The sequence below is a fragment of the Bicyclus anynana genome, chromosome Z, assembly GCF_947172395.1.
Source record: "Bicyclus anynana chromosome Z, ilBicAnyn1.1, whole genome shotgun sequence".
In the NCBI taxonomy this organism is placed as follows: Eukaryota; Metazoa; Arthropoda; class Insecta; order Lepidoptera; family Nymphalidae; genus Bicyclus; species Bicyclus anynana.
In genome coordinates, this window is record NC_069110.1 from 2,126,319 (window position 1) to 2,151,896 (window position 25,578).

Sequence of the window (25,578 nt, forward strand, 5' to 3'; positions counted from 1 at the left end):
ACCTAAGTGTTCTGTCTGCTTGTATTTGAATTTGCTTCGCGGCTGCAGCTTGAGATCGGCACTTTCTTTTAATTTTGTCAAATTTGTCTTCGAACATGTCTATAGTATCATATATATTAGGGTACATTTTATCTTTTACTTCAACGTGTCTATTGGGTTTTGTGGTTATGGAAATGTCTAGTTCCTTAAAACAATCAATACTTTGATTAGGTGCAGCAGCCGTAGCCTCGGATATATTTTCTTGTAATTCGTCCGAGGATTTTATCCGAAGGTTAGCAAATCCTTTCAGACCACTTGCTTCTTTAAGATTAGATATTAAGTCATTCTCTAAATTACGAACTTCGTCACTTTCCAAAATCTTTTTCGCCGTGATGGAATCCATGTCCTCGTCACTTTTAATTTCGAATTTGCTGACTGTGTTTTTCACTTCTTTCGCAAGTGCGTCTTCACACGTCTGCGGACAATTAAAAGTATTACATGGTCGAATACGTTTACTTTCAGGAATAATAGCATTTTTATGGGATTGTTTTAACATTTCACAACAATCTAAAAATAAGGCCTCGTCCCTACTTAACTTTCGCCGAGACAATTTTTGTTCGCGGATAGTTCTTTTAACATCAGCTATTATTTCTTGTAATGTTGGTAAAATAATATCAGAAGTAGGTAAGCTATTCTTTTTCCTTTTGGCCATTTTTTCCTGTAAAAACTTTAACTTTTCTAACTGTTGCCTATAAGCTATCAAATAATTTGGTTCTTCTTCAATTATAACTGATTTAACTTTCAATTCTACTTCACATAATCTAGATACATGATATAAAGTCATTTGATGTCTCAATAAATTATCAGATCTACGAAATGATTTCTTACATACTGTGCAAAATCTCGCTTCAATCGGCGTAGTACTCTTCTTTTTTCTAACACGTTTGGCTGCTCTCTTTGACGCTGAACTTGAAGATCCCTTTGAGTGTTTCTTGTCTTCTTTTCTACTATCAGTGGCTGCTTTTTTACTCCCATGTTCTTTACTTGTAGAATAAACGTCGTCACTGTCATTAGCTATTATATGGAATGTTTCAGATATTTTCTTGGTAGCAAGAAGATTTGATTTTCGCGGTTTTCTTTCAGAAAAGAAACCAAAGCTTTCCATAAATTGTTCTGAACGACGATCTTTCTCATTATCAGTTTTATCATTTACAATGTTTTCTTCTTTTTTAGTAATTGATATAGATGGATCGATTTTTTTCCGAGATCTTGATTTAATAAGCAAATTTTCGTCTGAATCAGAACTATCACTACATAGTTTACCACGACTCACTGATAACTCTGCCAGTTTCTTTTCCTTTTTTTCTGCATATTTTTTAAGAGGTACGTCACTTTTTGTAGATTCATCAGAATCGCTGCTGCCATCTTTTATAGTATTTGTGGTTTGATTGAAATAAATTTTAGTGGCATCGTTGTCAGTATCATGAACTGGATAGTCTTTAACAGCACTTGTTGAAGGTACAGGCTCTATAGGTGAAATATCTATAATGGCAGAAGGCGCAGTTTTGCTCAATTTTCGGGTTTTGGCAGTAATTGATTTAAAAGAACTAAAACTCATTTTAGCAGATATTTCTTTGATAAGGAACGGTTCTGTCTTATCTGCCATATCTTCTAAGTCAATGTCATAAGGATCATAAAACTGCGCATTTGAAGATTTCACTACAACTGATTTTGACCGTGCACGTCTAGCTGGTTTATTGTAACAAGTGATGTTTCGTGGAAACGTTTTTACTTCATTTGTTTTTAATGTTTCGACTTCTTTATCGTCAGATGCTTTTAATCCCTCAATTTCTTTATGGTCAATTGTTTGAGACTTCTCGATTTCTCTATCATCAGATGTTTTTGATTTCTCGATTTCTTTATCGTCATATAATTTTGATCTTGATTTTCCGTTTTCCTTATCGTCAGATAATTTTGATCTTGATTTCTCGATTTCTTTATCGTCAGATATTTTTGATGTTTCGATTTCCTTATCGTCAGATAATTTTGACCTTGATTTCTCGATTTCTTTATCGTCAGATATTTTTGATTTTTCGATTTCCTTATTGTCAGATAATTTTGATCTCTCAATTTCTTTATCATCAGAAATTTTTGGCTTCTCTATGACTCTATGATCAGACGTTCTTGATTTGTCGGTCTCTTTATCGTCAAATATTTTTGATCTCTCAATTTCTTTATCGAAAGATGCTGCTATGATACTTGTATTCTTATTTTCATCATTCAATCTACACTTCTTTGGATTAGAGTTGTTCGGCAAATCTTTTCTTGGCGGAGAACGAGATTTCCGTTTTTCTATTGATAATGGTTTTGGACTCGTATTCATAGAATCTAAATGAATGTGTGTCATCGAAACATCGTCAATATTTGAGCCACTTGAATCTTGTTTAACTAACTGTGCTTCATTTATAGATAATATTTCGGGTACTGTGTTTTCAACTGAGAGAGCTACTTGTATTGCGTTATCACTTTCCATTATTTTATTGTTCGTATTTATTTGATGTGTTGATTCATTATTATCTTCAGAAGTAGCTTGATTTACAGTCGACTTTTTCTTTTTCGTTTTACTTTTAGTTTGGGGCGATGCTTTTCGTTTACTAGTTGGAAACTTCTCAACGGCTTCCTTATGGATTATACTTATATTACGCACTGACGATGTCTTCGTTTGTGTTTCTATTTCTTGTTTTGTTGTAGGCAAAAATTCCTGGAGGTTGTCTTCAGCAATATTTGAGACAGTGTTGAGAGAACTTTTATCAAGGGTTTTTTCTAGAGTATGGGTAATGGCTTGTAAAGAAGTTTTACATGGAATTTCTTCAATAACAGCTTGAGTACTACTTAAAGATACATCATCGGGATTTTGGTCAACGGAGACAGGGTTAGGATTTAAGATATTAGGGGTTTTGTTTTGTTCACAAATATGTGGTACATTATTTGCTGGCATAATTGAATTATCTTCTTCAACTTTATTTGGGATTATTTTCATAGATGTATTATTTAAATCTTCATTAATATTTTGGCCACTATTGAATGTTGTTGTTTTAAGATTATCGTCAACCACTAATGGGGTAATATTTAATGATATTTTGTTATGTTTCGCTTCATCAAGTAAAAGTTTTGAAAATATTAACTGCTTTTTGGTAAGTGGAGTTCTTTGTTCAGTATCTCGCAAAACAGGGTTAACAGCTATTGAAACATTACTATCTATAAATAATGACTTTCCTCGCCTACTACGACGTAAAGGAGTAATACACGATTCTTCTAATTCAGAAGTGGTATTGATATGATCAGTGTTAGTAATATGATTTTCATTAGCTTGAGGACTTATTTGTATAGTTACTTTCTTAGTTTTCACTAATTTTTCCTTAGATTTTCCTGGCTCACTCATGTCATCCAAATTAAAGGAATTGGTTTTACACTTAATTATTTCTTTTGTGTTTTTGGGCAATTCTGCACTATCGATTCTTATTTCATGTTTAGTATTTGCGTGGGGTTGTGACAAAGATTGCTTTAAACAAGACGAATTTAAACAGTCCTGTGACAGATTACACTTCGCATCAAGTTGTCTCTCATCTATATTAGTTGCTGAAATTATTTTTATTAAGTGATCACAGTTTTGATTCAATTCAATATTTTTGTTATCGTTATCATTTTTTAGAAGAGGATTTGGACAGTCTTTATTATTGCTTTCTGAGGAGTATGTTGTATCAACATGTGAAGATTGATTAGGATCTTGATCAATTGATTTTAATTTAGTTGAGTCTTCAGATGATTCAATATTTTTATCTATGTCAGAAGAAACATTATTTTCTTTATTAATTTCATTTTGGTTATCCTTCAATTCAGTATTCTGACCATTATTCTCAGCGAGTTTAACAGTTTGCACACTATTAAAACGTCGCCCTTTTTTAGCTCTTTTTTTACCACTGACAATTTTATCAATTGAACTACTTTCATTACTTTCACGGTCATTATTATTTAAACTCGTTTCACAAATGATTTCTGTAGATGTACTTTTATTAAATTCACTTTTATCATCAAATGTAAGTTTTTTATTTTTCTTGCTTCTCTTTTTCTTTTGATTATTTTGTACATCATTTTTTATAATATGATTTAAGTCAGAATTTAAATTTTTAAGTTTTTGTTTCACTATGACAGCCAATGAAATATCATCTTCAGAATCATCCTCTTCTATTATTGGTGTAATTTTTGAAAATTCGAGTTGGGACTGTTTTTCCACCAGAACATTTTCTTTTGTTACATCTTGAATATTATCAATCTTGTCGTTGATGTGCAAATCGCTACTGTGATTTTTTGAGGATGATATATTTTCGGTTTCTGCTGATATATTAGTAATATCGTAAGCAGAACAATCATTATTAATACTTGAGTTTGTTTCTTTTGACAAGGTAGACGTTACTAAGTTTGATTTATCTAGCAACCCAGTAGCTTTATCGTCGTCTTTCTTTGCTATAATTTTATCTTCAGATATGTTTTCCCCTATAGGAATCTCATTTGACGTACAGGATGCCGTCTTCAAAACGGGTCGATGCTGAGTACTGCTTATTTCAGCCTGCTGAATAGCTTTAGGACTTATGTTATCAGAATCTTTGATAGGATTATCTTGTATGTTGATACTATGCGTTTTGTTGTGTTTTTTGTCCAATTTATTTTCTGACAACATAGATCGATGTCTTTCTGAAGGAGTTTTTATGCGAACTGCTCTTAAGCTTGCCGTTTTGTCATTGCTTGCTTTCTGCACTAACGGTTTAGAGATAATTGCTGTCGCAGCGACGTCTTCCAGAACATGAGTGTTTAAAATAGTTTTAAAATTAGTTACGTCTGCATTTCCTGACGAATTTTCATCAATAGTTAAATCAATTATCTTGTGTGGGTCGTTGTATTTAGAAGTATGTTTTACTGTCAGCGTGTTTGCGCTATCATTTAATGTACTTATATCAACACTGTTTGAAGGTGTCTTTTCTTCGCTTGAAACTCTTGACTTCCTCATATATAAGTGAATATCAGTATTTTCTTGAAGTGAATATCGCTCGGACATCTGAGGAGTTGGTGGTGTAAGAAGTATTGAACTTGAAACAGAAACTGTAGAAGATTCACTGAACTTTGAGTTTTTAAAAGACGAGCATAGGGCATCACTCATTCGTCCATCTTCAGAGTTAGCTTCAAACTTTAATTCATTTTCTACAGGATCAGTTGTGTTTGCGCTTGTCAGTAAAGACGAAGATTCAGAAATGCATTTTACTGACTCATCTGTGTTAGAAAGTAATGCAGGTGACGTTGATGTCGATACGTATTGAGGTAGCACGTTCAAAAGTTGATTGCGATGATCAGCAGGCATAGTTCCCAATATCTCTACTAACTCTTTTGGTAGCAAAGCAATTTTTCTCGCAATATCATGATCTTGATCTGGGTTCGTATTTTTACTATTTTCCTTCTCTACTGTAGAGGTAGTTGTTGGGATAGTAGTACTAACTGGCAAAGTTACTGAAGCTTTATCATCTGAAGACGATAACGTATTCATAGTGTCCGTATTTTTAGTAGATTGAATTTCATTATCATCTGTTACAGTTAACGATTCTATATTCTTTTTTACTGACAATGTGTTTATTGTGGTACTTGTATATGATGGTTCATTCTTTGAATTACCGTTGTTCAGTTTAGAAGTACATTCGTAATCTGTATTAGTCAATTCATAATCATTTGCTTTTGCATTAAGCTCAGACGAAGAACTGTAACTAATATTTTCAACAACTGAATTTGAAACTAAGCTTAACGGTATATCTGAATGAGAGTAGTCAATTTGTTGATAGTTTGCACTCTCATTTACTGGAGATTCATTTAGAGACAAATCACGTGATACTGGAGGCAGTGCAGTGTTTGATAGATAATGTTCTCTAGGTTCACAACAAGCAACTGTTGTTTGATTGCTTGATCTAATAAAGTTGGTTTCTGAAGGAGCCCTTCTTGGCCGATCATAATGATAATCAATAACTTGATCCGTATTTATGCAGTGTGGCGCTTGCTGGTTATCAAAGTTATTATAATGGCAGATATTATTATTAACAGCACTTGTTGATACCATATAAGGTCCACTTGTTCCAGATAAATCGGTTGGAACATATTCATCGTTTGACTCTGTATTATTTGTATATATATCCAGACGCACCGGTTCTTCCATAGTACACATATTTAACCTACTTACGCTTCTTGTACCGGGTAGCATCTCTCTATCATCAGCAGTTATCTCTTTTTCAACCACAATAATACGTCCAGAATTTGGATCGTAATATTCCTGCATTATACAACACCTGACGTCAGCATGCCTAGTTAGATGAGGTAGGTCCCGAATATATTTTAATGGTAAGCGGCTGTGATCTTCCGTTAGATTTTCAAAACAGGCACTAGGGGCACTGTAATTTATTCGGGTTACAGACAAATCTGTAGGAAAATCATTGTCACGTCTGATAGACAAATCTGTTGCATTATCTTCTTCTATTTCATTATTAACTAAATCAGTAGGTATCGGTGCGTATCTAGGTTGAAAAGAATCGCGACTTGCAAAATTAACACGCAAATCTACGATTTCATCACTGCTAGCAGTATTCCCGGCAGCCAAATTATCTACGTTTCTATTAGATAAATCCAAAGTTTCGTAGGTGTCATAAGCTGCAACAGGATATTGTTCCTGTGTATATCGGACCGAATTATCTTTAGTTAATAGCTTGTTTGTTAAATCTAAAGGTCCTGAAATGTCAGCTTCTACAACATTACTGATAATATATTGTACAGCAGACAAATCACTATTAGTCGTATACTCTACAACAGGTGTATTATGAGGTAAATTCTGTAAGTGATGTTCTTGCGTAGGCTTATTCATGGCAGTTATTCTATTTCCAATATTTAAGCTAGCTGATGTATCTCCTATCGCATCTCCTTGAGGATAAAAATCAATACTTTTTTCAACTGCAGTTACAGTATTATTTAACTGTGAACTTTTTCTTTGGCGTTTTTCATAATTTCTTTTTGTAGAAGCCGTGTTTGTATTTGATTTATTGCGATTACTTTGCTTTGTAATGGTACTACTCGATTCTGCAACATTCTTTTTACGTGTCGTTGAATTAGATTTTGTTTTAGATCTAGTAGATTGTGAAGTGGTAGTAGCTTTCTGTTTCTGGCTATCTTTGCGATTACTTCTCTTAGGCAAATGATAGTGGGTAGATAAACTTGGATAATGATGATATTCAGCAAGTTTCGTTAGTTCAGTGCTTTTAGCTAATAATTCTAAATTCATAGCATGTTGTAGCATAAGTTCATCTGCTGATACAAGAGAGTTACGGCGTCGAGATTCACGTTTGTTGTAATTTTCTGTAATATTCTGTGTAGCCAACATTTGAGTATCGTAATAAAATTGTTGCCACGTTAACATATTATCGTTAGGTGTAATTTCTGCTGCTCTGTTACTACGGGAACTATGACCGTATCGCGTCGATCCAGATCTTCGTGTTGTCTTACTTTTATTTGATGCACGGGTACGAGTTTTTGGCACATTATCTTCGACAGTCTCACTTTTTTTTGGTGTAGGAGTGTGGACATAGTCGGGTATTTGTGCGTAATCAGTGTTTAATTCATTAGTAGAGTGTCGTCGTGCGACTATGATTGGTTCCGGTTCTAGAGGTTCATCATCACCGCATGAGACTGAGACAAAGCCCGCTATCGGGCTTGAATTTGGCTCTACAAGCTTATTCTTTAACATAGCAATGCAATCGTTTAAACCCTTCCTTGGTTTATTGTTTTGCTTGTTTTTCGATGCTTGTAGAGCTTGGAGATCTACGTTGTGCGATGGTCTACGTTGACTATATTGTAAAGGCGGTTTATCTAATTTGGTAACAGCCGCTTCATTTTCAAATAGCCTTCTTTGTTCAGCTGGTACATGTTGATTAACATTGTTACACTCTTGCTGGATTAAAAATAATTGATGAAACTGTACTGCTTTGTCATGAGTTTCAGAACTTGCAGTTAAACTGGCAATTGAATGTTTCAGTGGTACGTTTTGTGGAGGAGCAAATAAATCTCGAGAATTGTTGCCCTGATCATTCTGGCCATCTGGACTTTGACTATCTCTATTGTTCGAGTTATTGTTAGACCGGCTGCCATGCTCTCTTGAATTGTTAGATCCATCGTTTAAATTAATTCTATCTGAATTATTTTCATTAGACAATTGTTCTACTTGTATACCGTCTTTCAGGTTATCCGGTGATGGCATTTCTGCGGCAGATGTGACATTCACATTTTTGTTTATTGGAATACTAATTTTCTTTCTTGATTTATTTAAGATGTTTTTATTGAAAGAATCTTGTTTTCGTAATATTTTAGATGCCACGCGTTTAACAGTGGTTTTGAATGGTCTTACAGATGAATGGCGGCTGGCGTCGTGTGAATTTTTATTCGAATTTTCAACGCTTTTACTAGATGTACAACCTTGACTTGAATTCGGTTCTTGTGGTTTTTTAGTTTCTTCAATTATTCTTTTCTTCATAATTATCTTATTCCTTGGATTTTGAAGATTTCTTCTAGGGCGCATGGAAGAATTGACTGGTTTTACCACAACTCGGTGACGTTTAGCAGGCAAATCTGCCAACATCTTTCGTATCGTTTCAGCTGAAACAAAAAAATATTATAACATAGTATTAAAAAATATAAATATCCTTAAATATTATAAACATCATAAAGATTACATACCATCACCGACTTCAGTTCTTCTTCGAGGCCTAGGTCTCATATGAGTTTTACGAACATGGCGTGTTCGAAGGTCTTTACGAATTTTCTTGCGTATCATATTATCTGGAAGTCGCGGTCGACGCTTACGAACTCCGAATGGTCTATATCTACATTTCCTACGAACAGTTGGCGCATCTCCTGCACAATCTAACATGTGTTGATGCAAATCTTCTAGCGTCACAGACTTTTTACACTTAGTGCAGTCTCTAAATCCACGAGGAGGCCGTGTGCGGTTGTTTATCTGACTCGGTGGAACATACAAATGTTTCAATATGTCTGAGTTCAGTAGTACTTCTCCGACAATTTCATAATGTTGTATTTGAGCATTTGGGTGTCGCATAGATATATGTGAGGACAGCGCTTTAGAGTCGCGCGTCTGCGCTCCACACGCACAGCAAACGTAGCAACGCGGTCGAACCCACTCTCCACTCAATACTGCCGGCTTCAGGTCGAAACTCGGTGCAGTGGGTACCAAACCCAATGATTCAGGGAGCTCTGCACTCGACCCACTCTGCACTGGCGGATGTGTATACTTGACTATCTGTGCTGTTGATGCGGGTAATTCTCTACTTTCGAGTATTTCTTTTAACTCTTTACCAATAATGCTTTTCCTTTCAGTCTTTTTTTGTACTGGTGATTTATTAAAAATACTCTCAAACTTACGCCTCATGCACAACTGGGTCCATATATCCAAGCTGGAAACTAGTGATATGATACAGTTGTTGGTGTGGGAATCGCGTTTGATGCGCTCAGGACTCATGATGTTTTTGTCGTTTTCTAGATTGTCCCATTTCCATTTATGTTTAGGCGCAATAGCTCGCGGCATGTATCCGTCGAAACCATTGCGTGAGAACTGCTCACAAGCCAATAATATCGGAAATCCTTCAACTGTGTTGATTGCGACGATGTTTTTAGCCTTCCTAGTTTTTATTGTGTTCTCCGGATCAGGATTAAAATTGCAAGAACCATCGAGAAATTTTGACAAATTTTCTTGCACATTGCTTGCAACTTTTGAATAAAAACTTGTATCAAAGCATTTTTCGAACTTTTGATGAAACTCTTCAATATTTCTTAGCCACTCTCTGCCCTGCGATTCCCCTGTCCGAGGTGATCTATGAACAACTCCTAACCTCGAGAGTATTTGATCAGCGTCAGTACTTTGGAAAGCAAAATTCGACGGAGCTCTTTTATTCCATTGTAAGTCGTCTAAGACGATAACTGCATTCTTTTCGATAACTGTGCCATTTACTATATTCCTGCCGGGTGGTAAAATGAAATTCGTGGTTATATTATCCTCTATGTCAACTAGCTCATGTGCGTGGGAAGACTTCAATTCACAGGATATCACAATTCCGTTAAAACCGTGATCATCTGGAAAATCCTTAACATCGTTCCCGAAGTCGTTTCTTCCATTATTTTTTTTGGGAGTCACTTTTTGGCGTAATCGGTTCCGATATGGTAACTTTTGTTTTTCGCAAACAGTGAGTTTATGTTCGGCTAAATCAGTAGTAGCAGGGAATCTGGTGTGGCAATCGTAACAGGCGAAGTACTGGTTAGGATGGTTGTCAACCATGTGTCGTACAATTTCGTGGGCGTCTATTTCCGTATGAGTGCAAAAGAGACAGGTGATGGTGCTGTCCTGTTTCGAATTAGGAAGATGTAAGCGATGCACATGTCTGGAGAGGGCCTGTTCAGTGAAGAAAGTTTTATCGCAGTAAGGGCAGAGAGCCCGTGCGGCGTTTGAGTCAGCCTTGTCAGTGAGATCATCTGGTTTAGTTGGAGGCGCTTTGGACGGTGTGCTTATTCTCCTGGGTTTGTCCAGAGCCGGTTTGGGGTCGGTTTTGCGAGTGGTATTAACGGTTTTGGGACTAGGTTTATTACATTTTCGGGGTCTCAATCTTCCATTTAAACCAGACGATGGTTCAGCTTCACCTGTATTCATCGTGTCCAGATCCACAGTCCTAAAAAGATTTTAAATTATTAAATTTTAAAAACTAAAATGTTGCTATTATTTTAATTTGGTTCAAGATGATAATTCAACGGAGAGTTCTATAATATAAATATTTTAATTATCAGAATAAAATTAATGGATTAGGCTCCTGTGATAGCCAGAAATACCTCATATTATTATGAAAGCTGACAGTTTGTTATCCTATGCTCCTACGATAGTTATACATATAGTTAAGTACGATAGTCATTATGGAGTTAAAATTGTTAAAAGGTAGCAGGTTTCGTGGATCCAGACTAGACCCTCAAACGGCATAACCTCAGCATAATATTAAAAATCATGTTCCCAGCCGCTAGCCGTTTGGCTTCACGACAAATCTTTCTTGAAACGCTGAGGACCTATTGACTAGTGTCATGATATAACGTACAAAATATCAAAAAACTAGCGGACGCACGCGACTATGCCCGCGTAAAACTCGATGTAAATTTTCAACTACCTTACCCCTACCCCTACCCCTTTATCTAATTTTTCGCGCAATTTTTAAATTTTTTTCTGTCATTAGAATTTTCAGAACCTTCTCGTGACAATAACAAACACATCAAATTATTATTTACATTAAATTAGTATTCACGTCTCAAAAAATATGATGATTTTTTCAATCTAGTAAAACAATAATGAACAAATAAAGACCATTTAAAAAAGTGACAAATATACAAAAATGAAATTCTTTTTGACAAAAAAAATTTAACCGACTTCGAATATGCATACTCTAAAAAGCAAAAAACAACGTGAGGAAACCTGCGTATCTGAGAATTTTTTTATGAAGTATGTTTGTGAAGTCTGCCAATCCGCATTGGACCAGCGTGTTGGACTATTAGCCTAACCTCCCTCATTATGAGAGGAGATTCTTGTTCAACAGTGAGCCGAATGTGGGTTGTTGATAACAATAAACCTTCCAAAGTAAGCATGATCCAACTTACCTATGTAAGTACGATGCCAAAGAAATCGTCAGTCGTAATAAAATCGTCAGTCCATGCTACCATAGGGTAGCATGGACTGACGATTTTATTACTGAACTCATTTCATTACAACGTAGGTTAAACTAAAAAATCAGAAGTGGCTGCGTGGGACATATTCGTGTGATTTCCTTTGACTTGTGCTTGACTTTGGCACATTGCATGTCATGACATATGGCATGATTCGGTGTTTAACTTATACGTGTCAGTAAAGGCAGATGACGACGGCATTTTACGCGCATCTTACAGCTGATCATGTTAGAATAATAATTGAAGCGAAACATTTAGTGCAGGACGCCTATTCACCAATTAAGGGTGCGTTTACAGCGTTCGTATGGAGCTGTGATAGCCCAGTGGATATGACCTCTGCCTCCGATTCCGGAGAGTGTGGGTTCGAATCCGGACCGGGGCATGCACCTCCAACTTTTCAGTAGTGTGCATTTTAAGAAATTAAATATCACGTGTCTCAATCGGTGAAGGAAAACATCGTGAGGAAACCTGCATGCCAGAGAATTATCTTAATTCTCTGCGTGTGTGAAGTCTGCCAATCCGCATTGGGCCAGCGTGGTGGACTATTGGCCTAAACCCTCTTATTCTGAGAGCAGACTCGAGCTCAGCAGTGAGCCGAATATGGGTTGACTGATTACAGCGTTCTGCTGTTTTGTGTCAAAAAAGGAGGACCATTGATTTACTGCACGCACCCTTTAAAGTATTTGGCAAGCATTTATATCATTTTAAACTTTCGAACATTTCAGTATTTATTATTATATCGCATGACTGCAATCATAGTTGACAGTGAGCGTTCATGCAGCCTATGGTGGAACGAGCTTGCCTATAATATGTCTATTGACTCTTGACTTGTAAAGATATCCATGTTGTAGGTGGTAGGGAAAACAGAAGCTGGAAGTGCATTCCATAACTTAGAATGCAAAAATTAAAAATAAATGGATTTTACACGAAAAAATTAAAAAATATGTTTTTTATTTTTATTAGAATTTAATTACCGTTTTTAAGTTAGTAAATATTCTAAGTCTATTGATAACTGACAGTAGTCCCTTTGTCACTATGAAACACAAAAAGTATGTTTGACATGACATTTTAAATTGACAAGTGATATCAATTTAAGGTTTTACACCATCGTTTGATTACTGATTTCAAATTAACTGAGCTTACTGACCATATATTTAAAAAGAAGCCTATGAATGAATAAATGCCAGTGTAAATCTATTCAACTGATTTTATGAAGACTGAAATGTTGTCAACCTATGACCCTACCAATGATAAGTTTGAACTGTGGTGGCAATCGAAGGTAGGAAGGTTCAAAGGTTTAAAACCTCAACCATCAAAGAATACAGCATATATTTTTTATATTTTTCTCGACATAGTATGAGAAATAATAAAATAGTGTTGCTAGTTGTCTCAACTGATGACCAAAGGACTGGCAAATTTTTGACGCAAAGGATCAGCCGAGCTGTCCAAAGCGAAAACGCAGCCAGTATTCTTGCCACTTGTTTGTTTGTTTGATTTAACGCGCTAAGCTCAGAAACTACTGGTCCGATTTGAAAAATACATTTATCGAGGAAGGCTATAGGCTATATTTTATTTTCAAAAAAATTAGGGATCCTTCCTGAAACTCCAATAATGTATTTTTATTTTTTTTTATTTTATTTTATTGAGGGCTTACAAACAACATCATAGTACACAATCATATTATCATATTAGTGATATAAATAAAAATTATAACTATGACACCAGCTACGAAAACCACAGATTACAATACTATTAAGTAGACTACTACGTACCTAAATACTTTATATAAAATTATTACAAACAAATTTAAAAAAAAAAATTAAATTGAAAAGTGAATAAAAAAAAATGGATGAAAGAAAAGACTAAAGACTAAAACTAAATTATTAATTAACTAATAGCTATAAACTCTGTAAGCGTTTTATAACCAACCTCTTGAAGGTACCTACACGTGTAGAAAAAATATCAATATTATTGAAGCACTCATTGTAAGATTGCGTCATTCTATATAATGGAGAACGTTTGCCCGCATTTGTACGGCAGTTGGTGGTAGCAAAGAGCTGATGCGTTCGAACACTTCGCATTCGAGCCCTGAGTGGTACTTTGTAACAAATTTTGCGCGTTAGGGCTACACAATCGTACTTGTTATTACATAAATCATACAAGAGCATGACTTCGAGTTGCTTTCGTCTACACTTTAAGCCTAGTATATCATATTTTTCAAGAAGTTGGTTATAAGAAAGGTAACTCCGAGTACATTTATAGTGCATCCTGCGTAGAAATTTTTTTGTACTGTCTCGAGGCTCTTTACATATTTATCATAAAACGGATTCCAAATACAAACACCGTATTCTAATTGAGAACGAATTAGTGATTTGTATAAATGTAAATACGTTGCAGTAATGCAGTAATGAATCTTTTAAAACCATTACTACAATGTAACCCAAAGTGCACAAAAGTTTTGTTTACATGGCGTGCGCTGCAAAAACTATTGATGTTTTTTTTTTTTATTCTTCACAAGTTAGCCCTTGACTACAATCTCACCTGATGGTAAGTGATGATGCAGTCTAAGATGGATGCGGGCTAACTTGTTAGGAGGAGGATGAAAATCCACACCCCTTTCGGTTTCTACACGGCATCGTACCGGAACGCTAAATCGCTTGGCGGTACGTCTTTGCCGGTAGGGTAGTAACTATTCACGGTCGAAGCCTCCCACCAGCCAGACCTGGACAAATTAAGAAAATCTCAATCTGCCCAGCCGGGGATCGAACCCAGGACCTCCGTTATGTAAATCCACCGCGCATACCACTGCGCCACGGAGGCCGTCAAATGTTAATATATTTTAAAAGTTTTTGTTGAAGAGCATTATAATATGATCGATACTGAGGCCCTAAACACTTTTTTTGTTATTTTTGTCTGTCTGTCTGACAGTTCGTCTTTTTTATTACCGGTCACACTGCACGCATCACGCTGAAACTACTGAATTAATTCAAATGAAACTTGGCTCGATTTGATGTCATAATACGAAGATGGGTATAGGATACTTTTTGTCACGAAAATAAAATCAAAAAGGGGTAGAAAGTTTGTATGGAAATTCCTTCAGTTGTCAAGTCAGTGGACTATTTCTTTTACTTTGAAAAACTTGCAAAAATATAAATAGAAGGGTGTGAAAGAGGGGTTGAAAGTTTACATCGATTTTCACGACGCGGACAAAGTTGCGGGCGTCCGCTAGTCAGTAACTCTGAGCACTATGCCGTCATTTCTGAGCGCTACAGGTGAGTACGCGAGTGAATGGAATTTCTCAGGTACAAATGATGGTTACATTAATTAATACATTAATAATTATTAATGTACGGGTTTGTGTACAATTATTAATGTAAGTGTTAAAGATGATTTTTAAATAAATGTCGATAAACCTAGTGCCGTACTAAAGTGGTGGTACCGGAAGGCAGTACAATCTTTTAATTCGTCAACGGCATTTGTGTAATTCCTTTTGTACGCATGTACAGATACTTTACTCGTAAACGCCGTACATATTTCCAGCGCAGGGGACGAAAGCCAAGCGTCGCAACTCTATACCTACACCCATCTATACTAATATTATAAAAAGGTAAAGTTTATAAGTTTGTAACATTCTTTGAAAGAGGTAATCTTCGGAACTACTGCTCCGATTTTAAAAATTACATTACCAATAGAATGCTACGTTATCGGGGAGTGCTATAAATATTTTATATTGGTATCGTATATTATAGCTGAGTTATCACAGTTTTTGTCATACAGGTCGGACCGAAACTCCTCTTAAACAACTTATTCGCATGCGCTGCCTTAATCATTGTAATTTGAAATCAATGTATGTTTATAAGTTCTACAAAAAAAGTCCGCGACACCATATATCTATCTTCTATATATTAGCAGATATAGTGCCTTATGTGTTTTAAAAATTATTAATTTTATATACGTAGGTTTACGTCATTATTTATACAACTAAACTTAAATCCTTATCTAAATAATTTATTTAATCATCACAAGTATATTATAGAGATAAAATTTGCCCTTTACAGTATGTTAATTAGTTACATACTTTCAGATAATACAAAATTTCTAAAAGACGCACAAATACCGCTATATGACGCCCCGAGGTTTTAGTTACGTAGTTCCCGTTCCCGTATTAATATGGGGATCAAACATAGCTTATGACACTCGCAAATAACGTAGCTTTCTATTGGTAAAAGAATATTACAAATCGGTTTAGTAGATCCAGAGATTACAACCACACAAACTTTCCCTCTTTATAATACTAGCATAGAAGTCCCTATTTCCCTTGGTCATCGCACCACGCTCAAAGGGCTGGACCGATTTTGTTTGTAGGGGTAGGGTAGGGATACGATAGAATTAAGGTAGGGATAGGATAGGAGTAAGGTAGGGAAGGTGTAGGGTAGGGTAGGGGTAGGGTAGGGTAGGGGTAAGGTTTAGGTAGGGTAGGGAACGGGTAGGGTAGTATAGGGGTAGGGTAGGGTAGGAGTAGGGTAGAGGTAAAGCAGGGGTGGGGTAGGATTAGGGGCAGGGTAGAGTAGGGTAGGGTTGGGTTGGGTAGGTTTAGGTTGGTAGTAAGGTAAGTTAGGGGTAGGGAAGAAGTGCACATAAGTGAAAGCGAACCTTGACCGGGTCCGCTATTGAATATAATATTTTGAAATAGGGGTTGAAAGTTGACATCGATATTTACGCGGACGAAGTCGCGGGCGTCCGCTAATATGATATAAGGTCATTGTAAAATGTACGCCATCGTGTTCAAAATATTATTTAATACGGACAATACTGTTTAATAAAGTATGAAATTTCTGATATTTATAAGATTTTTCAAATATTCCTGAAGAGTAATATTTTCAAAGATTATTGTTATTTTATATGTAAGAAGATAATATATATTTTTTTTCTTTTTTAGTATTTCCAAGTTAGCCCTTGACTACAATCTCATCTGATTGTAAGTGATGATGCAATCTAAAATGGAAGCGGGCTAACTTGTCAGGAGGAGGATGAAAACCCACACTCTTTTCGGTTTCTACACGGCATCGTACCAGAACGTCGTCTTTGCCGGTAGGGTGGTAACGCTCCTCGGTCGAAGCCTCCCATCAGACCTGGACCAATTAAGAAACCACAATCGGCTCAGCCGGAAATCGAACCCAGGACCTCCGTCTTGTTAATCCACCGCGCATACCACTACGCCACGGAGGCCGTCAAAAATAAACAAAAAGAACAGATTCCGTACATTTTACTTCATATTATTCTTTACAGGTGATAAAAAATTCGATAACGTTTGAGGTGTCCATTTTGTTTCACTTGTAAGCCTGTATTTTTCCCCGTATTCTCACGGCGGGGTGTAAGGGGGAGGCTAGTACCAGGAAGTCTACCCAACTGCTAACCTTACCTGCCTCGTGGTACATCATGCAGATGGACCACGAGGCTCTGGCGACCGACGAATGGGGTATATACATCCCCACAAGCCAGATTATTAAATGCCACAAGCCGGTGTCGGGCAGCAGCACCAAACCGCATGCCCAACTTGGTCAGTACTGGGCAAAACTTTGTGATGGACCGTAAAAATATAACACAGACTGGCAGCGGTTATAGCGAGCGGAAATGAGAGGAGATCCGCAGAAGAACCAAAGTCCGACAACGACATTGCTCAACGTCTCTCGAAGCTGAAGTGGCAATGGGCGGGGCATATAGTTCGAAGAGCATCTAGTAGAAGTCCGACATTTAATTTATAACATGTATTTTTATATAATGGAAATGTAACTATAATGAATAAATGAAATCATATTACCAGTCGTTTACATTCTTTAACTTTAAGCTACACCGTAGCAAAATCTTCATCATTTAATAAGTTCATTGGTTTAGCAGTCACAGACAGACACGTCAAACTTATATCACCCTAATTTTTACACGAAGTTTAAGAATCGATAGATAAGATGTGCAACGTTTAGATTAGTACGGAAATATGATGTTCCAAACATATAAAACTAGCGGACGCCCGCGACTTCGTCCGCGTGAAACTCGATGTAAACTTTCAACTACCTCTACCCTACCCCTACCCTACCCTACCCTACCCCTACCATACCCCTACCATACCCCTACCCTACCCCTACCATACCCCTACCTTACCCTTACCCTACCTCTACCCCGCCCCTACCCTACGTTGAAATTTTTCCTGAATTTTCTTTGCTATAAACTTCACGGAGCCCGAGACCTTTTCAACGAATGCAAAACCGTGGAAATCGGTTCGTGCGTTCTGGAGTTATAGCGTCAGAAAGGAAAAGCCGACTTTTTTTTATAAAAAGTATATCCTCCCTGCCAATTTTCAGCTAAATCGGTTCAGCCGTTCTTAAGTTATAAGTGGAGTGGAGATTATTCGATATGGGTACTTTTACACTCTAATATTTAACGGGAGCATTAGAAAAAATTTAACTTTCATTACTTGAAACAAAAGTAATTACCAAGTATAAAATCAACGTTTAAGTATCTTTACAGTATATTGAACGACTAAATTACACATAAGGTAGTGATTTTTGTATTTTGTAGAAAAATCAATATGTCGTATCAATAATCGTATGTCGTACTATTTACGGGACATCCTGTATATTATGTTTTTTAAATATGACCAATCAAGATTCCCTTTCCGCTCCAATTAATCGGAAAAAACTTTTGTATTCAATGACAAGTTAGCCCTTGACTGCGATCTCACCTGATGATAAGTGACGATGCAGTCTAAGGTAGAAGCAGGCTAACTTGTAAGAGAAACAAATTTTTGTTTGACCGGTATGGTGGTAATTATTCACGGCCGACGCCTACCACTCGACCAGACTTAAGCCAATTTAGAAATTAAAAAGTCTTAAACTGGCCCAGGGTTCATTACCAGAACCCCCTGTTGAGAACAACGTACAACCAACTGTGCTAGGAGTATGTACGACAATAGAACAGTGGGCGAGAATCTAATCCACGACGACGTCACAGTGTTGAATCCGGTTCTTTTACCGTGGAGCTATTGGGGTTTTAATTGGAATTACGTAAGAAAAAAATATGCGCTGTAAAAAATATTATCTCTTCAGAAGGAGCCAAGCTTAACTCTGCACTCCCATACCTAACATTGTAACTCTATCATATAGCATATTGTCATCATCATCACCATTATCAGCTTATTTAAACAGCCCACAACTAGGCCAGGCCTCCCTCCTTACTGGAGGGGATATGAAGCTTAGACCCACCACGCTGCGCCAATGTCGGCGGCCTAAAGATGATAATGTTAAATTATTTAACAAACATGATAATTATTAATTAATTACTCGGGCCGACATGCTATCCAAGACACAGCTCTATAACACCGTCAATTCCAAATTGTGAATTTATACTGAATATTTGTAAAAGCTCATTATATCATAGCCCGATCCAGGACTCGAACCCAGGATCCCATAGGCCGATGACCCGAAACTCCATAGGCTAACCACTGGCCTATATTGGCAGTTTAGCATATAGTGTTCTCCGGGAATCTAAGTCTTAAGTTCTCTTCACTTTAGCCACAATGTGTGGATTGAGAATTTTCTTTAAAATCTTCTCCTAGAGTTGGAGAGTCCGAACTCCCCGTTCCTAGGTGACCACATTAAGCCATAAGTACTACGCCTATAGGCCTAAGGGCGATTGCAATACGTTACGCATTGCATTACGTTTTTATAATAATGAAACCACATGCATGTCTCTCAATAAGTTTAGTTTTAATTAAACGCAAGCTTATAGAAAACTCACACTATAGTGTAAATGACAAAATGGCTTGGAAATTAAATGTATTAAATGACTGTCTACTTATATACCTTTTGTGAAATGGTGATAAACTAAAAAAGGAAAAACCTCGCTGAGTTTGATGTTGGCTCTTCTCGGACCAAGACGCGTTTGTACGTACGCGACCCTCGTAACTTTAATTTTAAGTTTTCGACTAATTATTATCACCATTATCTTATAATATTATTACCTGACGTTTCTAAAGTGTTTGTAAACTAGGCCTTATTGAAATAACTGACTTGACTATTGACTGCGCATGTCTAACGCCCGAAATTAATAATGTATCTCCAATCTAAGATTCAAATAAACTTAGATTGTTGCCAATCGCCCGATTGATCTCTAATCTTCGTGCCAATATTAAAACTCTGCAATCTAAATATGTTTTTCTGACGGATCGCAAGCGATCTTTTCCCTTCTTGTCGTTCCGTTCTTAGCACAGTGCTTAATTCAATAATACTTTTTATTCAACGTTTTATAAATGTAACAAATCTTTAAATTAAAAACGGAATACCTACTTGAAATATGTTTTAAGCTAAATATGACTTTACATTTCAAAACACGTAAAAAATTCATTTTATTATCAAATACACACTACACGAAGAACGCACTACCGAAAATGGAACGGAAAATTTTTGACAACTTGAACTGACGTTTTTGTAGTTTGAGTACAGAAGTTCGTTTTGTTTACACCGATCTATGGATATGTCAAAATGTTCGGATAGGTTATTGACACGCAAAAATTTACATTTTCATACAGAGGCCATCTCTAATCTGTGATCCGTCCTCCCAATGATAGATTGATTTTTAAGATTGCAAACTCGATTCGAGGATCGCTTATTGGCATGCTTTATATAAGAAATGGATTGAAATATCGATGTTAGACAGGAAAAAACGGATTAGGATTGATTATTAATTTCGGGCGTAAGCTAGTTGTAGCGCATACGTAGTGTAACGGGTTGAACTCATCCACAGAAGTAAAACCGTACAGCATGCTAATTCACATAAATATTCCTAGCGTGCTCTGCAAAATTGTAGGAGATTGATTTCCAATGTATTCCAAAATTATAAAAAGGAATGTAGTTTTCATTTGTGCTATGTGCAGTAAAATCATGTCAAACATTCGGTTGGGAAGATATTTATATTAAAACTGTTTAATGCAAAAAAATATTCTATTTTAACAGCAGGCATTGATATGATTGGTATGCGATTTGATTAGAACTCAACATTAAAATTGACTTCATATATTTCTAAGAAACAGCGCTTTGACATAATAGATGATGCGTTAGCAATGCCCTCGTTTTATTACACACTAATGTAATATGAAGCGTTTTACTCGTAAAAGGAACGGTTGATGTGACAATATTGCATTCTAAAATAAATATTATTAATATAACAGTTTAAATTATCCCTATAAGCGGGGGAGGCGAAGAACGGGGATTTTGTATTTACTCGAGGGCGTCCGATAAGCATAAAGCAAGGATATTCTCAGGGTAGCAAAAAAGTAGAGCTCAATAAACTCCATAAATCTTTATTATTTTATGTAACTCAAGGATACTTAAGTTATAAAATCTATACTAAAGTGTTTTTCAGATAGCATGGGTACGGTGACAATCGCCTGTATGACGTTCATAATACGTACTATTATCGTGAATCGCGGAAAACTTTCAAGAGTGAAATGAACCGTCACCCGCACCATCCTACATGAAACGAACTGTATAATACGAGTATTATAAAGAGGAGTTTTTGTGTTTGCATTAAATTGCTCTGTTACTACTAGACCGATTTTAAAAATTGAAAACTACATTACCAGCATGTAACATATATGCTATATTTTATCCCCGAATTCCCACAGGAGCTACGCGAGTGAGACCACTAAAGATGCAGCTAGTAATTAATGGAAAGAAAGAAAGAAAGACAATATTTTATTTGGACACACACACATAATACACAGAAGACAACAAAAATTAAAAAGAAGAAAGAAATTTTAAAAATATAGAAAACTAATAATTTAAAGATAATTAAATAAATCCAAAAAATTATGTATGTGGTACCAAAACAGTCACCACTCAGCATATGCTACGCTAGTGATGGATGCACCAGCGCAGCGCTGGTCTACCGTGGAGCCATGTGGTGCAAATTATTCATGATGCCGCATGGGATGACAAACATTGGTATTTCATTCTTGGCCCATAAGAAAGTATTTGTCAAATTGACAAATACTTTTAACTTACTTTTTTACATACAAAGAATTTAGGCAGAACTTTATATAGTGTGATACTTGTTTGTTTCTTTTCAGTTCATTACGCTTAAGCAATCGGGTTATTTTGTTTTTATGATAATATTTCTTTTTAGATAGTTTCTTCAAGACATCTTTAATTTTAAATATAAGTAAGTACAGGCCGACAGGCGTTTTGGCTCGTATTATCAAAAACATATTTAAAAACTAAAATTTTCATGTAATCACGTCACAAAAAAATTCCATCCAGTAGAACGATAATGAACTATTTTTTTAAAGAACAACTTATAGTCTCTTGAAAGTCAAGCTTTAGAAAAAAACGCATACAAAAGCAATGATAAGTACCTAGTAACAAATGACACCAACTATACCTTTAATAATTAAAAGTGGTGATTCAGATAGGTAGCGCAAATAAAGATTATTTGAAATGGTAGCATTTTTTTCCCAAGTCCACCGTGCGAAATCTGAGATGTAAGTTTAGACGGAAAACATGAAGAAATAGGTCGCCAAGTTTGTTGTAAACAACGTTTTGCTCGCCGATAGAGTTGAGATTTAACGGGTCCCAAGTCCCTTAACACTTGCTTCAATCTTACAGAAATGATAAAAGTGTTCCTTTTTTCTGCGCTCTAAATTGTGGAGTATTTTATAGCTAGCCCACACAGTCTAGTTAGGTAGGTCTAATTTCGAAAAAGAGGTAAACCGCAAAAACCGTATAATCCAACTAAGTTGGGCAGCATTCGGGAAACTCCGCGACATCTTTCCTTTCAATCTTCCACATTGCCTAAAGATGAAAGTCCCCGAACAGTGCGTGTTGCCAGTGATGACCTACGGATCTGAAACTTGGTCGCTAACTATGGGCCTCGTAGGAGACTCAAAGCCACTAAGCTTCTGATAGAGCAAACTTTGCTTGTAGTTTATCTGCGTGATCGAAATCAGAAATGAGGAGTTCCGCAGAATAACCAGTCACCCAAATTCAACAACGAGTTGCGAAGTTGAAGTGGCAATGGGCAGGGCACATAACAGCAGAAAGCGTCTTGTTGGTCGACCGCCGGTTAGGTGGACCGACGGAATAAACAGGAATATAGGGAACCGCTGGATAAAGGCAGGTGGTGTTTGGAAGTCCTTACAAGAGGCCTATGTCCATTGGCTGATAATGGTGATGATGATGATGATATTCATGCGTTCGTTTTGTGATATTAAAATACTCTTGGTTTTGTGATATTGGAATTGGGAACTTTATGTTAATGGAATAATACAAAACACTAATTCATGAACATGTTCTAACTTTGAGTATGTGATATTCGTGGTAAGTCAGACAAAATAATTAATGTAGCGAACTGTGGTGGTGGAACTAAGCCGTCTTCCAGACTTGTGTGTCTGACAGCAAATAAGCCCCTCAAAATTATGCAACAAGGTTACCACTAAATATCTTTTACATTATAGGTTATTACATTTTTAAATTTTCAACAACCTTATGAAATGAAAATATTAAAGGTAGCGAGGAAAGCATTTTCGATGAATAAATGTCGCGGAATTTTTTAAACGCTGTTGAATTAAATGCCGTTTGACAGATTGGCCTTCCATCAGTAGACGGTAGTACAGATTTATTGTTGTAGTCAGATGAGAACTTAGAAAGCTGTAGTTGATAACACTAACCATTGGACCATGGAACACACACATATAAAGACCAACTTTGTTTGGGGCAAGATTTGTCGCTTCTCCTCGATTCAACCGTTAAGATGAGTGTTTCTAATTTATTGTACAAAATCCATTTTTTGTTACAGATACCGATACAATTCTAAATCCCCTTATTATTGTGCTGGATGAGTTATGTAACGCAGCCTTCGAAACGTGTTCGACGCTTTTGTTTTTCGCGCCCGTTTTAAGCTCTTTCGATTTGTTTTAAATGAATTAAAACTGTTCTCACTCACACCAAAGCAATCGCGAATTGTGACGTAATATGCGATGGCTATGTTACAACGATCAATCATTCAATCAATTAGGAGTAGGTCTCCGGCCTACCACGGAGCTTGTTCTGAAGTACCATAAACGTTTCGATTTTCTTCTGCAGTGACTGCCCTATTACGAGTATTAACTTCTGGTTCGAATTGATTTTGATTTGTTTTTATTAGTCGGTCAAAACAGCCATTTCAAAGACAACGTGAAACGATGGACAATACGTATGAAATAGAATAATTATGGCCACATTACCCGTTCCGACTTCCAAAAAGGAGGAGGTTCTACGTTCGGCTACGTATGTTTTTTTTTTTATGTATGTCCAGCGACAATTCCGTCATTTATTCCTAATCGTTTAGTGCCATATGCTGCTTAATGGGACCACAGCAGCATCAGGGGGAGTTAGGGTTCCGTTTTATTAAAATTTTGTTTAGTAAATATTTATTTAGTAGTTTAGTCAATTAAAGTTAAGTATTGAAGTAAAAGTAGGAACTTGTCCAAGTAAATTTGTTTTAATTACCACTCTATCTAGCGTCCTTAACTTAATTGTAAATAAAATATTTATCTTATTTAAAAATGGACAATCTTCAGCCTGCAGGCGTTGCCAGTTGGGACAACCGATCCATTTACATACGATCTGTAAACCTAATACAGCCACTTTACACGATTTTAAGTTTAACCTACGCATTGCTAAGTTAGACATATAAGTTATACATATAATATAATTTATATACATTTCAATACAACAACACGATAATTTGATGTGATTGATATTGTCTAGACCTTTTTAGCCAAAGTTATAACACAAGTGGTAGAGATCTACTAATTAACTAACGCCAACATAAAACTGTACGCCCCTCTAATTCATGATTAGTAAAATACTAGCGGATGCTCACAACGACGTCCGTCCTTAGATCTCCTTAATCCAGCCGTCTCACAAAATCCTTTCTTTGCGGACGTCTAGTGACCATAAAAAAAAATCTTTGTACGTAAGTGGTTTTCGATGTATCATGATGACTTTTCGCTTTTATATATGTATTGAGATGACAAAGATCAAAATAAAAGTCTTCTACACCTCAATAGAATAACAAAGGTAAAAAAATCCAAAACGTAAAATGGTGAAAAAGCTCCTGAAAATACGATCAACACGTAGTTTTTGCGGCACATAAAAAAATGCAATTTTTATAACCTAAAAACATAGCTATAAAACTAGTTCTCAACTTTTTGATAATAACTCCTAAAACTTGAAAAATATAAATGTTATAAATGCTGAATATGAACAGCTGAACAACTGACAACAAGCACAATTGATAACATACACAAATACGAATGATTCGGAAAGTCAGAAGTTTAAAGATTTTTATAAGTTTTTTAATTATTAACATTTTTAACCCCTGAAAGATTGAAAAAAGTTAGTAGTGTTAAATAACAACGATTGTACTTATTTATTACGTCTAATTTAGTACAGAGAAATCCAATTTTAGTGTAGACGATCTCTGCTGGGCATCGCTGGAGCAAACATAATATACAATTATATAATATATTAGTGTGACAGTACTCACGTGGTCAGCAGGAACAAATCTTCAGGTGTGAAGTCATCTAAACAATCGTCTGATGCGAACGGGTCCAAGTCAATGATGCGCGGTTCCTCCGCTACATCATGCTTATCCTTTCCGAATGTCAATAAACCATCTGGCGGATATCTGGACCAAAGAAGGCACACTGTTTAGCAA

The 25,578-nt window shown here is 36.2% G+C and overlaps 1 protein-coding gene across 3 annotated transcripts in view; it reads right to left on the reverse strand.

Annotated features, from left to right (window-relative positions):
- The window catches only part of LOC112045535 (uncharacterized), a 52,904-nt gene that overhangs the window by 2,901 nt on the left and 24,425 nt on the right, over positions 1–25,578 (reverse strand). The window contains exons 3-6 of one of the 3 annotated variants that reach the window (XM_024081750.2): positions 25,408–25,548; positions 8,794–10,793; positions 872–8,712; positions 3–454 (exon numbers count right to left, since the gene is read on the reverse strand). In XM_024081750.2, coding sequence (XP_023937518.2) covers positions 3–454; positions 872–8,712; positions 8,794–10,774 — 10,274 coding nt within the window. In that variant the 5' untranslated portion in view covers positions 10,775–10,793; positions 25,408–25,548. Of the gene's footprint in view, positions 1–2; positions 8,713–8,793; positions 10,794–25,407; positions 25,549–25,578 lie in introns of those variants that run through there. The other 2 variants (XM_024081751.2, XM_052890857.1) reach the window with 2 other exon arrangements.